Below are 15,569 nucleotides of genomic sequence, written 5' to 3' on the forward strand. Positions count from 1 at the left end.
AGCAGTTAACTGTTGTCCTTTTACTTTAACCAAACCATTTATATTTTTCATCAACAGTAACAAAACTATATATATATGAAATATAAATCTTTATTTGATTCATTTATTTATTGCACATCCTCTAAAACTGGTTAGGGAATAAACTGCAATGCAATAATCACTGCATTGCAGTTTGATGAAGAATGGACAGCAATAGTGTGTGATTACGATAGTGGTCCTTCTGTACAGTAAAGCTGGTATACAGTCCGACTAAGGGCTGGCCCAATGTTTCTGGAAAAAATAAAACAGCATCCATCAAGGGTTACTTTACAACTGTAAAGCCTGTACACTTCATACAGTAAGACAAAGTTAAAACCCAATGCAGAAAAATATATAAGTTAATAAAACAGACTTTGTGTAGATATCCTTGAATTTAATATTGTTTACGACTTTAGTAACAGGAAATCAACTACTTAAGGTTCCTGGAATCTGTGTAATACAGTGAGATACAGATTTGGTGGCAGACAGGACTTATCCCACGAGTATAGGTTTATTCACATATTGACTTGTTACTGTGTAAACTAGATACTCAGCAATCACCAACCTCAGCTCCAGGGTTTAACACAAACCCCTTTCTTTTTACACAGTGTGTGTAAGACATGATATAAAATCAGGTCTATAAATATTTGGACAAATTTAGCTAGCTGCCCAGACAACATTGACATCTGGGCCAGATACATGCACACATACCAACACTTTTTGAAATGCTTATTTGGTTGAAGTTTACTTTTAAACAATATATGTAGATTTCTACAATCTTATCTTAATATAATAAATAAATAATGAATATGACCACAGAGTAAAACTTTCAAATATGTAGATATGCGCATATGCGCACACACACACACACACACACACACACACACACACACACACACACACACACACACACACACACACACACACACACACACACACACACACACACACCTGAGTCTTTACAGACTACCAATATAGTGAAACGAAGAAAGAAGAAATAATGCAGAAGTCAAACCTTTTAAGTTTGCCATATTTGATGGATGAGAGGAGCTTTTCTCTCTCAGCATCAGTGGAACACTGGTTGTATGCATTCAATAAACTGAAAAAGGAAAACAGTGCTATTATATTATATTATACTGCCAATATAAAATTAGGCTGTGAGAAAGTGAAGAGTGAAATGATTTTATTTGTTTATACTGCTCATACCTGCTTACTGTACTGTAGTGCTCTAATATAGCAGCCGCTTTGTCACCAGAGATTCCACTGATCTGCATCAGCTGTCGAGCAAAAACCTCTCTAACTGTCTGAGACTGGAAGAGCGTACAAGGTAAATTCAGTAAAGACTGGTTTAGCATGATAGAGCACTTGAACAGAAGTCTAACTTGAACAGAAACACATTCTACCTTGTTTTTCAAAGCTCCAGAGTTGAAGTCTGTGAAGGAGATAAGTGAGCAGTGGGGGTTTTCACCTTCCCTGCCTCCATTCTCGGTGTCACACTCTTCATCTTGGTCCAGTTCTCTGGAGCGGTAGTACAATGTCCTATTCTGGAAGAGAACTATACAGTATAACTATACAGAACTCTCTCACTATACAGTCAAGAAATACCACACGTCAATGATGCAATATGGCACTCAAACTCAGACTGACCTGATAAAGTTTCTGCAGATATCTGGTCATGACTGTGAGGTAGGCAGCTGATTCTTTAACATCCTGAACTTTCTTCACAAAGAAGTTATCTACCACCTGGAACATATCATAAGCATGACCTGCCAAATGCTCCATTAACCTTATTTATAATTATTAGATTCACAGACATATTCTTAATCAGCAAGTGTGTTGCATCTCTATTATAAGGCACTTACATGTTCCTATAATCACTCAGTGTATACTGAACCTCACTAAAAATCTATAATAAATTCACTGGTCAGTTTAAGACTCATTTCTGAGAGTCTATGCCCATGATATCCTTAGATAGTGTTAAAAAGTGACTATTTGAGTTAATATATTCTACATGGGAGCTCAAACCACTCTGGCCATTTTCCACTCATTTTCCGCTCATACAATCTTTTCTGGGTTGTTTTTTTACACCGTTCTGTGTAAACTCTAGATACATTGTATGTGAAACTCCCAGGGGATCATCAGTTATAGATAGAAATACTCAAATCAGCCCATCTGATACCAACCTCCATGCCACATATAAAGTCACAAAAATCACCATTTCTTTATTCTGATCATTGATGTGAACATTAACTAAAGGTCTTTCCCTTTTTTGCATTGAGCTGTTGCTACATGATTGTCTGATCGATGGACAGTGAATGTATATAATAGAATAACGATCAATTAATTGTTTACTTTAGTATGTCATATAAAAAGACTATTCTATAAGAACTGTGTTCATTGAAAGAACCACAACAAACATGTAATATGTTCAGGAATTTTTTATGAAATTTCTCTCACACTCCATACCTGAAATCCATTTTTATGCCTTACTGTGATTTCATACTGAGTCTTAACCTGTGTGTGTGCATACCTGTGTATTAACTATAGCTTGTTGCAAAGTGCTTTCTGGTAGACTGAGGTGTGCTGCTGCTGAACCACACTGCTCCACCAGGTAGATGGGTTTATGCAGACCACACCTCTTCAGACGGAACTGAGTTAGAGACCAAGAAATCCTTTAAGAGTTTAAAAAAAAATCTGGCGGATGCTATGTATAGTAGGCTACTTGAAGCATTTGAATGTCATACCTTCTGTTCTCTGAAGCGACCATCCATTATACTTCCACACAGGTCATCTATTCGCTTCCTCTCAATGATGTAATCAAGCACCAGCTCTTTTGCCACAGGTGGACGCAACTGACCTTAATTAACAACAATCCATGAATAAACTTCTGTATGAAAGCTATATGCTGTTGTCATACGCATAACTGAATGGTCAATATAAAAAAAGCTATAATGAAAAAATAAACAAATCATAAAATATTACACAATAAGTAAGAATGTAAGTGTCCTGCATATTTATTCATTCAGATAAAAATATACTTGATTAACCCAGTCTAGTTTGTATTAACCATAATGTATATTTGTCATAATAAGTTACATCTTTTTTATTTTTTTGTATTATGTTTCTTATGTTCTGTAAAGCTGCTTTGAGGCCATGTCCATTGTTAAAAGCGATACACAAATACATCTGAATTGAATTGTAAAATTTTTCTTATGGGCATAGTATTAGCACAGTAAGTCGCATTTAGAAAACAATGGGACTAAAGTGAGGACTGCAACAAAAATAATAGCGCCACCTGCCGACAGAATGTAATCGCTACTATTAAAAGAAAAGTAACTTAAGAACCTTGAGATTTATTTTTTCATTTATTTAATTTAATTTATTTATTTTGCAGAAACCTACTTCAGTGACTCCACTTCCCTCTGAAGCACTTGACAAGCTGACCTGACTGCAGTTCTCCCATGTTCTGTACTTCAATCTTCAGTAAGTATTAAAGAATATCTGAGAAAACAGCTCAGGTATCTGTCACTACAGCGCAAAAGCTCTATTATAGTTAAGGAATCACAAGTAATCATCCCTCAGGTATTTATATGTTTATACCTAGTAGTTAGTTTTAACCCTGAAGCTATAACCTACACAATAAAAGAGACAGGAATAAAAAGGAGTTTATGTGTTTAGAATCAGGAGAGTGTCAGAGTGAGACATAAACATAGCTAGTGAAGAGTGACAGTTTACCGGGCACAGGTGCCACTTTCTCACGAGCAACCCACAGGAAGTCGCCTACATTTAGTTTTCTGATGTCAAAGGTCACACCGTTTCTCTGTAGTTCCTTGACCAATTCTTGTTTGCGTGCTGTGTTCCCTCTGCCAAGTCAACAGCACCTTGTAAGTAATGAACTTATACATATTCAAAATATAGATAGAGAATTTCACATCATGCACTTACCCAGTGGTCTCTATAAAGTCAACACACAGCACAATGTCATAGTCTCCAGGGAGAAGATATGCAGCTCTCTCTTTCTCTGAGCTGTGAAACTTTTCTGATAGCGAAGCGCTACCTGCATGGGTTACTGAGATGGCTCTGCTAGACACAACTCCTGGGATGCTGAAATTAATCAAATTTAATTTCTTAAGATAATTTCAACACTTGATGCAAGTATTTCACACTGATATAGCAGTATCTTTTATAATGTTTTGCTGTGCAGTGAGTGCAACACTTGAAACACTTCAACACACAGCATCTTAATTCACTTATTTATTCAACGGATTAATTTTGTTCTCACCAGCTGTCTTGTTTTTCTTTGTCTTCATGCAGAGTCAGGTCTACAGTAACCGGTCCATCCCCTGAGTCCTCAGCCTGACTCTTCCTCTCCTCCGCTTGTCCATCTACCAACTGCTCTTCAGACTCCAGTCTTTCTGCCAGAGCCAGACCAAACTCTGTCAATGAATACCTAACAAATGGAGGCGAGAACCCAAAGGAATGAATTCTAAAGCACAATAAGAAAAAGTAATAATAAGCAATAATGAGCTGATTTAACTAAATGACAAAGGTCATGCTTTGTCACAACAACTGAGTATTTACACTGGCAAAAACGCACGACTTCAAACTCACTTTTTAATTCAATTTAATTTTATTTGTATAGTGCTTTTAACAATGGCTTTAGAGAACATAAGAATAGAATAAAAAAAATAAATTTGTTCGTATTTATCGCTAATTAATACGAAAAAATTATGTATCACATTATAATATAAACTTTTTGCTCTGTAACTACTGATAGCCTAATTATAATATTGGTGTTGATAATGACACTGTTTATGCACCGGGGGAAGGAAAAAAGCTAATGAGCACAAAGATGTTCCTGATAAACACTGGTTAAAACAGTATTTATTTTAGGACAGTTCTATTATCATTCTGGGATTTTTATCTTATAAGACATAGCTCTGCATGTCTAAGACAGACATTAAACACATTCCTGAGTGAAGGAAAACACAGCACTGAGTGAGAGTTTACCTGGCAGGGTTGTGTGTTTTCAGTAGCAAGTTTTTCTGAATGAGGGTGCTTACTGAAGTCCAGGCTGTGTATTTACTACCTAGATCAGGCTACACAACACATATATGTTTAAAATTGGCTGCACTTCCACAGTCAACATTAGGCATTTCTGTAAAATTACATAAGGCTTTATATACATTTTTATATAAATTGTGCTTACTACAGTGAAGGATTTATCACAAAGGGACTGTGCCTCTGTCTGTAGTTCATTTTTAAACATGAAGCCTTTACTGTTAGGTATCTGAAAAACAAAGTAGACAAATATTTATTACATTTTTTTTCATGTTTTTTTTAAAGTCACATTTCTATTCACTTTTACTCAATGCTAATTCAGTGAATTAACAGTTGTTGCTTATTGTCTATGACATTAATATAAAGCTATACAATGTCCACAACAGTGTTATACCTGTGAATGTCTGTACAATGTGAGCAGAACAGCGTAGCCTCCTGATCTCTTCTGAGGGACATACTCCCTTTTCTTCTTTCCTCCTTTCTCCTGTCCTACATCAGCTTTAGCCTTGCTCTGCAATAACATAAAATAAGTGTTTATGAGACTCACATTATTAAGAAATACAAGAACTGAGATATGGTGTGAATTTATGTGAAAGTCACCATGTTTCTTCCACCCTTTAGAGCAGGAAGGTTGGAGCAGTGTGATGATTTGGTGGAAGGCAGGCTGTTGCTGCAGGGTTCAGCGCTATGAGGGAGGCAGTGAACAGGAGCATTAGCACCTATGACGAAAGAAAAAAAATTGAAGAGAATGATCAAACCTTACTTGGTTATACAGAATTCTCCTGTAGACCATAAGGAGCTCTATAAAATCCTTAAAGGAGGATTCAACCATTTTTGTCCAAAGAGGTATATGTTGTTCAGTTTTCAATCTCAGGATTTGACTACTGTTTCTTGTTCCTGTTTGGGCTTTGTGAATGTGCCATTAAGTCTTTACAACTGGTTCAGAATGAAGCATCTTAATTTGTATTCAACCTGCTGACATTTAATCAATCCACCGCTGCTTTCTGTCTATTGTTTTTCATGTAGCTGCAAGCATGAAGCTCATATAATATTATAGCAACAAACAAATTCTATGTTGATTATACAAAGTGCATCACACTTTTCAAGGAACAAGCACAGCTTGCTTAGATGCACTGCCATACAAAGAAGACATGTTAATGTGTCTAAAGCTTTCCTGTCCTGTCTAGACAACCCCATGTCTCTAAACATGCCCTCTTTAGACATTATAAAGTATAACAATTTGGGGTTTTTGTGTGTACTTATGTTTTGTATTTATCCTTTGGTATTTATTGTTCACACATTTACTTCTCTCTCTCCTTAAGGTTGAGATAAACTGAGTTATAGGACACAATGCTGGAAAATATAGCACTTTCAGATTAGAAATATCCAAGAACTCATTGTTGCATCCCTTATAAGTTGGACTGGATAATTAAACTTCTTCAGTGTGCACTTAACAAACTCCCATTATTCACTGTAAATACAGTACATATTAAGTGCTTCCTTTAGTGTTTATTTATGTATGAGAACTGACACCTGTTTCTGAGCAGCTTGCTGGTAGCCCTGGGTCCACCTGCACAATCATAATAACATATACTGTATATTTTTGTTCTTGGACCCTTTGAGAATGCAAAAGTCACCCAGTCCACTAATGAAATCACATCACATTAGTGACACAGCTGGCTCAGTGGTGTTCACTTCATTCTTACCATTTTCTCTGTAATGTTTCTCAAGCCTCTCGTCCAGGATCTTACAGATTCCGTCCCCAAAGTTCTGCAGGATTTTGGCCTCTTTGCCGTTTTTCAGTGGCAGTGGATACTTTTTTAAAGAAATTATAGCCTACAAGAGAACACAACAGGACGCACTGTATCACCAACACCACCAATGATGGCTTTGTGAAATATCTACTGAAATGCTAACAGGATAGGTTGCAGTTTACCTTCTGATAGACGTACTGTGTCTTGAGGCCTTTCTCTTTGGCGTGATCACGCATCTCAGTGAGCCACTCGAGGAAGAGAGGGTTGGGGCAGGAAGGTACAGGCCGCTTCCGACCCAGACGCACTGCTTCTGATGGCATATGGAGACACAGCGAGTCCAGCCACGTAACCAAGCAACGAAAAACCACTCCGGGTGGCTCAAATGAATGTAAACAAACACCGTTAAATGTGCTAGTAACCTTATACACAAGCTAATTCTGCAGCTAAGGAACAGACCTAGTGTTTGTTTATTGATTAAACGAGTTGTTCAGTTGTTCGGTGTTGTTTACTGGAATACACTGACAATAAGATAGAAAATATATAACGTTTTGCTCAACTAAAAAAACTGAAGTTAGCCGGTGATTCCTACGGATTTTCTTACAACATGTTAGCATAGGTAGCTAACATTGTAAGTGTACCTAGTGTATATTAGTTCACAACTTTTCTTCAGCGTAGTTCGTGTTTGTAAAGCTTCAGCATACGAAACTCATCGAGTCTTATTATTAATATATATAAATGTAATATATCTACAGCTGCCCAGTACAGTGGTTGTGCGCCATGATCTCCGCGGCAGTGTTTTTAAAAATAAAGTACGTAGTAGGGTTGCCAGATCTGCAAGACCAATTCCTCCAAAAAAGCGAAACCTTAATAAAACCCACTTGAAGCCTAACACCATCATCCATCCATCCATCCATCCATCTTCTACCGCTTATCCGGGGCCGGGTCGCGGGGGCAGCAGTCTGAGCAGGGACACCCAGACTTCCCTCTCCCCAGACATCACTGTCATGATAAAATATATTAGGATATTTAATACAACGTGATGTAGTGCGGCTTAAACACAATTTTATTAAAAGTACCATTTTCATAACTGAAGTTTTTTTTGTTCTCATACAGAATGCATTATGAAAGCTATACAGTAAGATTCAGATTTAAACTGAGAATTGAATGGGATTGCTGAATTTTTGATCAGGCAACATATATATAAATATATGTTAAATCCGCGGACATGGCATTTGTCCCTAAGCGTAGTGACGTTTTTGTTACGCGACGCGGTCCTGTGTACTTCATAGCTGTCTATCTATGGTGTACTTCACAACAGACGTAGAGCTTTGGTTTTTAAAGAATTTTGACCTTTTGTACAAGTGTTTTTGTGTCAAGTAAAAATAGCAGTAATCTTTAGACGATTATGAAATATAACGTATTGTGATTTTTGTAACGTATGTAACGTATTGTGATCATAGGGTAACATCTGTATAAAAAAGTCATAGGGTAACATCTGTATAAAAAGTATCATAGGGTAAAATCTGTATGAAAAAACGTGTCATAGGGTAACATCTGTATGAAAAAGGTGTCATAGGGTAACATCTGTATGAAAAAGGTGTCATAGGGTAACATCTGTATGAAAAAGTGTCAGGGTAACATCTGTATAAAAAAGGTATCATAGGGTAACATCTGTATGAAAAAGTGTCATAGGGTAACATCTGTATAAAAAAGTGTCATAGGGTAACATCTGTATAAAAAAGTGGCACGGTAACATCTGTACAAAAAAGTGTCATAGGGTAACATTTGTATAAAGAGATGCAGTGGGTTGAGTGTAGATCAGCATATGGCTTAGGATAAACATTAGATAAGCATTAAGCTTTAGTATTTTTATTAAACTTAAAAATATATATTTTTTATTATTAAATTTCGTATTAAACAGATTTAATCCACAACAGCATTCATTCTGTATTAGAATAAACCAAAAAGTAACTATTTTAAGCAACATAACGGACACAAAACAAGAACATAAAGCTCCTGAACCGTTAACACCTAGAAACCCTGTAATAAGGCTGCTAGTGAATTCCAGCAACAAGACCAAACACGGACCTGGAATCCGCTGTATGCTCACATTGCGTCCGCCCACTGACACACACATACACACACATACATACACACACATACACAAACACTTCTTTCCCTGTTCAAAACTAATTTCAGCCCAGACATTCACTCACTTCACTTGCTCACAATTTGTAACATAAAATAAAAGTTTATTGCATTTGATATAGAAAGCACATTCAATGTAAAAAGGTTATGAAGTAAAATTCCATACAGTACATCAGTATCATCAGTTAAACTATTAGGCCTGAAGATAAATCAGAATTAGTACTGTTAGAATGTCAGACAGTAATTGTAGTGATGTTATATCTTACTCTTGAGGATATTAAAGAATATGAAAATGTGAATCTATTTTTATATTATGTACAAAGATTTATGAGATTATTACTGTAAAATCTGGAATAAGTGATCTTAACTCTGCCAAGAGAACATTACACACCACCTTGATAAATACACATTTCATCACACATTTGACAGTATATATTACAAACATCAATAATTACTGACCGAACACCATCCCGTCTTCAATAAATCTTGCAACAAAAAAAGAACATAATATATAACATTTTTAATATAACAATATTTAGAATTCTTTGTTTATTTTTTCTCCCCTGAGCAAAATGAAGTATTATTTACATCAAACAGTGTGTACTTTTTAAAGTTTTTCAAAATAAGCTTTGATGTAAACTAAACTAGTGCATAGTCCATATTTAGCTGTTTATTGATTTCAAAGCGAAGAACCAGCCCTCTTCTCTAGTGGATGTGTAAACTCAATCTCACTCTATGATTGCTGCTTAAATCTCATTCATCATTTCATCTAGTCTGTCAATGTTTTTCACTATTTTTTACTTATTCACTGTGTCATTAAGTTTCCTGTGTAATTTTTTCAGTGTTCTTATTTTAAATAACATTGCATATGATCAGATGTGACAATTTTTTTAAACAATGTTATTTTTGTCTCAATTAACCTCAACTCTTTCTATCGTCCTCCTGATCCTGTTGTATCATCACTGTTCAGAGATAAAGGAGAACCAGGCAGGGAGTTTTCCTCCCGTGCAACCAAACCTGCTGCCCCCGAAGGTCTACGTGCCCCCTTGGCCCGCAAGAAGGCACTGTTCGGATGTTGATTATGAATATGGCGTAACAATGTGTCCTGGGTAGAAGCAGTGTGGCCACATTCCTCGCAGACATATAGCTTAGTGCGCCGTTCCTTGTAGGCATACTGCTGTGTCACACCATGGATTTTCTTCATGTGTGATTCCAAAGAGCAACGCTGGGTAAAGGCCTTCTCACACAAATTACATTTATATGGACGAACACCTGTGATATGACAAAAGAGAAGTATATATTTAAGAGTCTGTGTGTAGTGTGTTGTCTCAGAGTTTTGGCTTAATGCCTGGCAGTAGAACTTGAGGCAAACTGAAACTGTAACTGTATATTTATATAAAATATTACACACTCAGGTAAATAAATCCGATCCCTGTTTTGTCAATCTCTTTTTGTCAAAAAGTAATTTGACCAACAAAATACTTTATGCTCACATACCAGTATGTGTGCGCACATGCCTCTTGAGATCGAAGGTGTCATTAAAACCCTTGCCGCAGAAGCTGCACAGATGCCGTTTCTGTTCACTGTGACACTTTAGGTGTCTGTTGAGCATGCGTTGATACTGAAACACTTTCTGGCACACTTGACATATATAGGTTCCCCCTACTGTAGGTGCAGATGCCGTCCCACTACTTTTTGTGGGACATGGGTTTGCTACAGTGGCAGGAGTATCAGCATTTGTGCTCAGAATATTAAGTGGAGAGTCGATGGGGAGTTCACCTGTAGTCACCTGAGAATATAAAATATGGGGGAAAAAAATAGATGGAACAGTCACAATTTATTCAACGTGATTTGTAATTAAGTTAACTAAAATCTAAAAAGATTCCTTGGGTTTCTCAGTAATATATAAATCAGCCTGCACATAAATTACTGGTATGATGCCACATACCAGACTTAATTTCTGAATCAAAATAGGTGGGAAACTAACACTGAAACCATGCAAGCCAAACCAGTTTTAGCCAGATACTAAAATAGAAACTTAATGAAAGGCACGTTTTAGAGAGAGCCTCACCTTGATCTTGGAGCGGACATATGTGTTGCTTTGTGTACTTCGGATGCGCTCTGTTTCAGGACTGGGCTGCTGTCCCAGAGTGGTAGAGGAGGGCAGTTCAGCTGTAGAAACCACTGTATAGGGCTCTTGCATGTATTTCTGTGTACATCTGTTGTGTTCTTTATGAGTGGACAGGCACAAGGCCACTTCAGCTGTACTTGCCTCCGACTCCTCCCATAGAGCTTGAGGGGACACAGAGACTGAAGGGGAAATCATGGAGGTGTGTTAATGGTTGTCATATTACATTACATGGCATTCAAAAGTATGTGAACAAGTGACCATCACACCCACATGTGGGACCTCCCTAACCTGGCATCACAAAGTTGGAACAACACTATTGTAGGGGATGTCTCTGTATGCTGTAGCCTTAATATTCACTGGATCTAAGTGGTCCAAACTTGATCTAATATAATAATGCCCCTGTGAACAAAGCTGACTCCATGAAGACATGGTTTGCCAGGGATGAAATAGAGGAACTCAACTGGCCTGTATAGAGAGCCCTAACCACTAAACACCTTTGGGATAAACTGGAATGCAGACAGTGTCCCAGATGTTCTTGTTAGTCATTAGTGACCAGGGGATTTGCAATTTCAGCCACACTTCAAAATCCAGTGGCAAGCCTACAGCAGTGGTTACCTTAACAGCAAAGGGGGACTAACCTGGAATTAAATGTTCAAAATTCACATACAGGTGTGATGGTCAGGTGTCGAATGTGTTAAGATCTCTAATACTTCATAGATAATTTCTTTAACCATGCCAAACATTTAAATATGCTCTAGGGTTAACAAAGTATCTGTATTATTTGAAACTGGATGTTTTGTGTGGCTCTCAAAACTAGGGACAGTTGTGCCTTAAGGGAAGGGGTGTGGGTGTGTGTGTGTGTGTGTGTGTGCATGGTTGGGTGGGAGGCAGGTGTGTGTGCAACTGTATTGTCCTGTTCTGAAGTCAGCCACTCCTGTTACAGCATTACCAGTCTGACTGGCCAAGCTAGAGACACAGGCTTATCATCTCACTTTATACAAACATACATACACAAAGCATGGGCTGCAAACAGAACCCCTTTAATGTATCATGTTCTCTTCTAGTCTAATGTTCATGTTTAATTCTATTATAATCTCTATTAGTGGTGTCATAAAAAAATTCTTAACATCAGTTTCAGCAAACTGACATTACACTAGCGCTTTTGTACTTTAAGCAGGGAAATGTGCAGTGACTTGGGCAAATGAAAATAAATAAATAAATGAATAAAATATGCTTAATATAATATGAATGCTAAATGTATGTGTCATAAACTCTGGCTAACTGTTTTTTAATAAATTATTTCCTCCAACCAAACACCTTTTTGAATTTTTACTAGCTTTATATGAATAAAAAAAAAATCTAACTGACAAATGCAGTAATGCGTAATAATAATAATAATAATAATAATAATAATAATAATAATAATAATAATAATAAAAGAAAATCCAGACAAAACAAGGCAGAATTTGATTAAAGTTGAAGCACAGATTTGTTTTTGTTACCATACCACTAGCAGTAAATATAGCAGTGTCCGTTTTATGCGCCATTATTAATGTACAATTTATGGCCTTGTTTATTTTTACTATCCAATTCACTTTCGATAATATTCATCTTTCTTTTTTCATTAGGCTGATTCCTAAGACGGCTCCGCGTTTGAGGAAACCAATTGAAACCGATACGGGTAAATAACAAAAGGGAAAAGGAGCATAATGACTGTGCACAACTACTGGCCCGGTTTATTGTGCTGCACTACGCGCCAATCCAAATCCACTTTTCATGTCTTATCTCGCAGCGGTGACACCGCTTTTGGTGACGTCACAACTCACGAAATCACGCTCTCGTTGTGAAAAACGAGCGTGTAATCTGTGCAAATGGACAGAAAGTAAAAAAAATATACATATACTAATTAATTTAAAGCTCGGTATCGAGTTTGCATGCTGTATCGGTAAATAAAACAGTATATTAGAGCGGCTATCAGTGAGGGAAAGGTGGAGAGCAGGCCTAGCCCACTGAAAGCCAGTTTACTTTGGGCCATGTTTGCTAAGGGTGTAGAGAGAAACAGAAGCGACTCCGTGGCCATTCCGTTATTTCCTTCGCTGTTCATTAACTCAGCTGTGCACCACAAAGCCACTGGTAGGATAAACATATCAGATAATTGTCTAACCGAACGAATATAATATAGGTTCATTAGAAACACCGTCTTTCCAAATTCAATTTAATAATAGAAAAATAAATGATTCCCTATTATTAGCCTTTTTTTTTAATTTTTTTTTTTTTAGGAAAAACAGTGTTTAGAAATGAAGATTAATTCAGTTGTCACCACTGGCTTCTGACATATTTTCAATAGCCTCAAAAATTCATTTGTCAAGGGAAGGGACTTTGCATTTACCATGAAATGAAAGTAGAAAATAGTTTGTTATGGCAATTAGGTCCATAACAAAAACAAGTTGAACAACATTAACTACATGCCACATGACGATGTTAGTGTTACAGTAAATCTGTACAAACACTTTTCCTCAACATGAAATGGTGAATGTTTAAATGAATGTTAAGTGTTTAAATAAAAAAAAAGGTAAAAATATTTGGTTCATGTATGTTAAAAGGCTACATTATTCAGTCACTAAATAAATTTTAGGTTTACAGGCAAGTGAAAAAAAATGCTTATCAGAGGTTATGTCCCTATACATCCTGTTCGGAAATTAGTTTGTAACTGCGAGTATAAATCCATCACGGACTGGTCAGTTATTATCCCAATAGCTTGTTTGGATGTAGAGAATGGACATGGTGAAGGGGCTCACAAAGACAGGGTTGTATTTCAGTTATTCCGTTATATGAATCAGCAAGTCATCTGATACCCAAAACCTCTGCCTGCTTTTCTAATCCGTTGTCAAGATCACACATGAATCAGTTTGTTATGGCCTTCGAAACATTTAGGTTTGTTAAACGCCGTTTATTTAGAATCCACCCCACCCCTGATACTACTGCCTTATCTCCGAAATTAACGTGGATTTAAGAGCTTTTCCAAATGTTACGTTCTGGTTATAGGCGAGACTGAAATGTGCGCAACGCAATGTGTTGCAATGGGTTTTACTGAGTCGTCTATAAGGAAGGCAGCTGGGGCTGAAGGTCAGCTAAACGGCTTCTTGGTTGTTTTTAGGGCGAGCACACACACACACATACACACACACACACACACACACACACACACACACACACACACACACACACACACACAGAGAAAACAGCAAAAAGTGTTCAATTTGATGAATGTAATGCTTTGAAATAAAGTCAGAGTGTGATACATTGCTTCAGAGCAGAAGCTTAAAATAAGATGGAAAAAAAAAGATCATTATGGGATATAATTTGAAGTAACGAATAGCTTTGTAAATGCTTGGAAACAAAACATTACAATTTTGAAGTCATGATTAAAAGTGTTAAATATAAATTGTATGGTTTCCGTTTACCGTTATTCGGCCTGGGTTTTAAGGCTCAGGTTAAATGGTGTGCAACATAATGAGTGTGTCCCCTCACCTGGTATGTAAATGTCTCCTCGCTCGTGGTCAGGTAGATCACTCCAGCTTCTCTTGCCGGGTGAAACACTGGGCTTTTTCACCAGGAATGCTCGTGGCATGCTGAGTTCTCCAGGTGGCTCTCCGCTATCTCTGTCTACGACACTGTTGTAGTTGCTACAGCGCTGTAGTCTCTATACTACTTAACTACCACTAAATTGAACCACACAGGTAACACAGCTAATATTTGCTCGTGGAATGTGTTCGTTGTGTAGCCGATTTTAACGGAGACTCAGACCATTTGGTTTCCTTCTCCTCCCTCCTCCCTGTCTCTACAAACTTTTGTACCTATAGGCTACAGGTTCCCGTGGCGTCTCCCACCATTAGTCCACTTTTGCGCGCCCTACCTTCTCTTCCGTAACTTCCACGCACCAAGCTTGTTCCTGTAACAAAACGAGCGTATATTGGACGTCCACACGCCTGCTTGATAGCTCCGCCAAAGCAGAACGATGGAGGAAATGTTTCGATCCGCTCACTTGAGTCACAGCACAACGAATTTCAAAGGTTGATTGAAGCGCAGGTACACATTCATGAGGAAACAGGTGGCAGCGCGCATGCGCCTGGAAATAACGGTGACAACAAACCCGACCCAACCTCTACGCTCTACCTGTTCAACCGGTTTCTTCCCCCACCACACACACGCACGCGCGCGCGCACACACAAACACACACACACAAGGCGGGAGCAACTAAATGCAACAGGCCTAGTACGACTGGAGTAAAGCTTTGGAGCGTGAAAGCTAAACTGTAAACCTAAACTAGGTTTTGAGCGTTTATAACTTTTAAACGCAGACCTACGAACACATATGAACTTGATTATGATGATGTTCATAGTTTTAGTAATGCGCAGTCAGATCATCATCATCATCATCATCATCATCATCATCAT

General features: G+C 37.6%; 2 protein-coding genes across 2 annotated transcripts; both read right to left on the reverse strand.

Moving 5' to 3' along the window:
• Positions 1 to 74: 74 nt before the first annotated feature.
• Positions 75 to 7,635, reverse strand: mus81 (MUS81 structure-specific endonuclease subunit). Its single transcript, XM_060874589.1, has 16 exons — positions 7,016 to 7,635; positions 6,786 to 6,915; positions 5,680 to 5,798; positions 5,474 to 5,590; positions 5,228 to 5,308; positions 5,029 to 5,117; positions 4,301 to 4,468; positions 3,964 to 4,122; positions 3,754 to 3,881; positions 2,763 to 2,875; positions 2,549 to 2,668; positions 1,666 to 1,761; positions 1,422 to 1,562; positions 1,225 to 1,328; positions 1,034 to 1,117; positions 75 to 270 (listed from the first exon to the last, which is right to left on the reverse strand). Exons 1-16 carry the CDS (start codon positions 7,151 to 7,153, stop codon positions 204 to 206), a joined length of 1,854 nt encoding a protein of 617 aa, XP_060730572.1. The 5' UTR covers positions 7,154 to 7,635; the 3' UTR covers positions 75 to 203.
• A 1,429-nt stretch (positions 7,636 to 9,064) lies between these two features.
• Positions 9,065 to 15,218, reverse strand: ovol1a (ovo-like zinc finger 1a). Its single transcript, XM_060874592.1, has 4 exons — positions 14,644 to 15,218; positions 11,053 to 11,291; positions 10,479 to 10,770; positions 9,065 to 10,253 (listed from the first exon to the last, which is right to left on the reverse strand). Exons 1-4 carry the CDS (start codon positions 14,741 to 14,743, stop codon positions 9,913 to 9,915), a joined length of 972 nt encoding a protein of 323 aa, XP_060730575.1. The 5' UTR covers positions 14,744 to 15,218; the 3' UTR covers positions 9,065 to 9,912.
• Between the last annotated feature and the right edge of the window lie 351 nt (positions 15,219 to 15,569).

The sequence above is a fragment of the Tachysurus vachellii genome, chromosome 7, assembly GCF_030014155.1.
Source record: "Tachysurus vachellii isolate PV-2020 chromosome 7, HZAU_Pvac_v1, whole genome shotgun sequence".
Taxonomy (NCBI): Eukaryota; Metazoa; Chordata; class Actinopteri; order Siluriformes; family Bagridae; genus Tachysurus; species Tachysurus vachellii.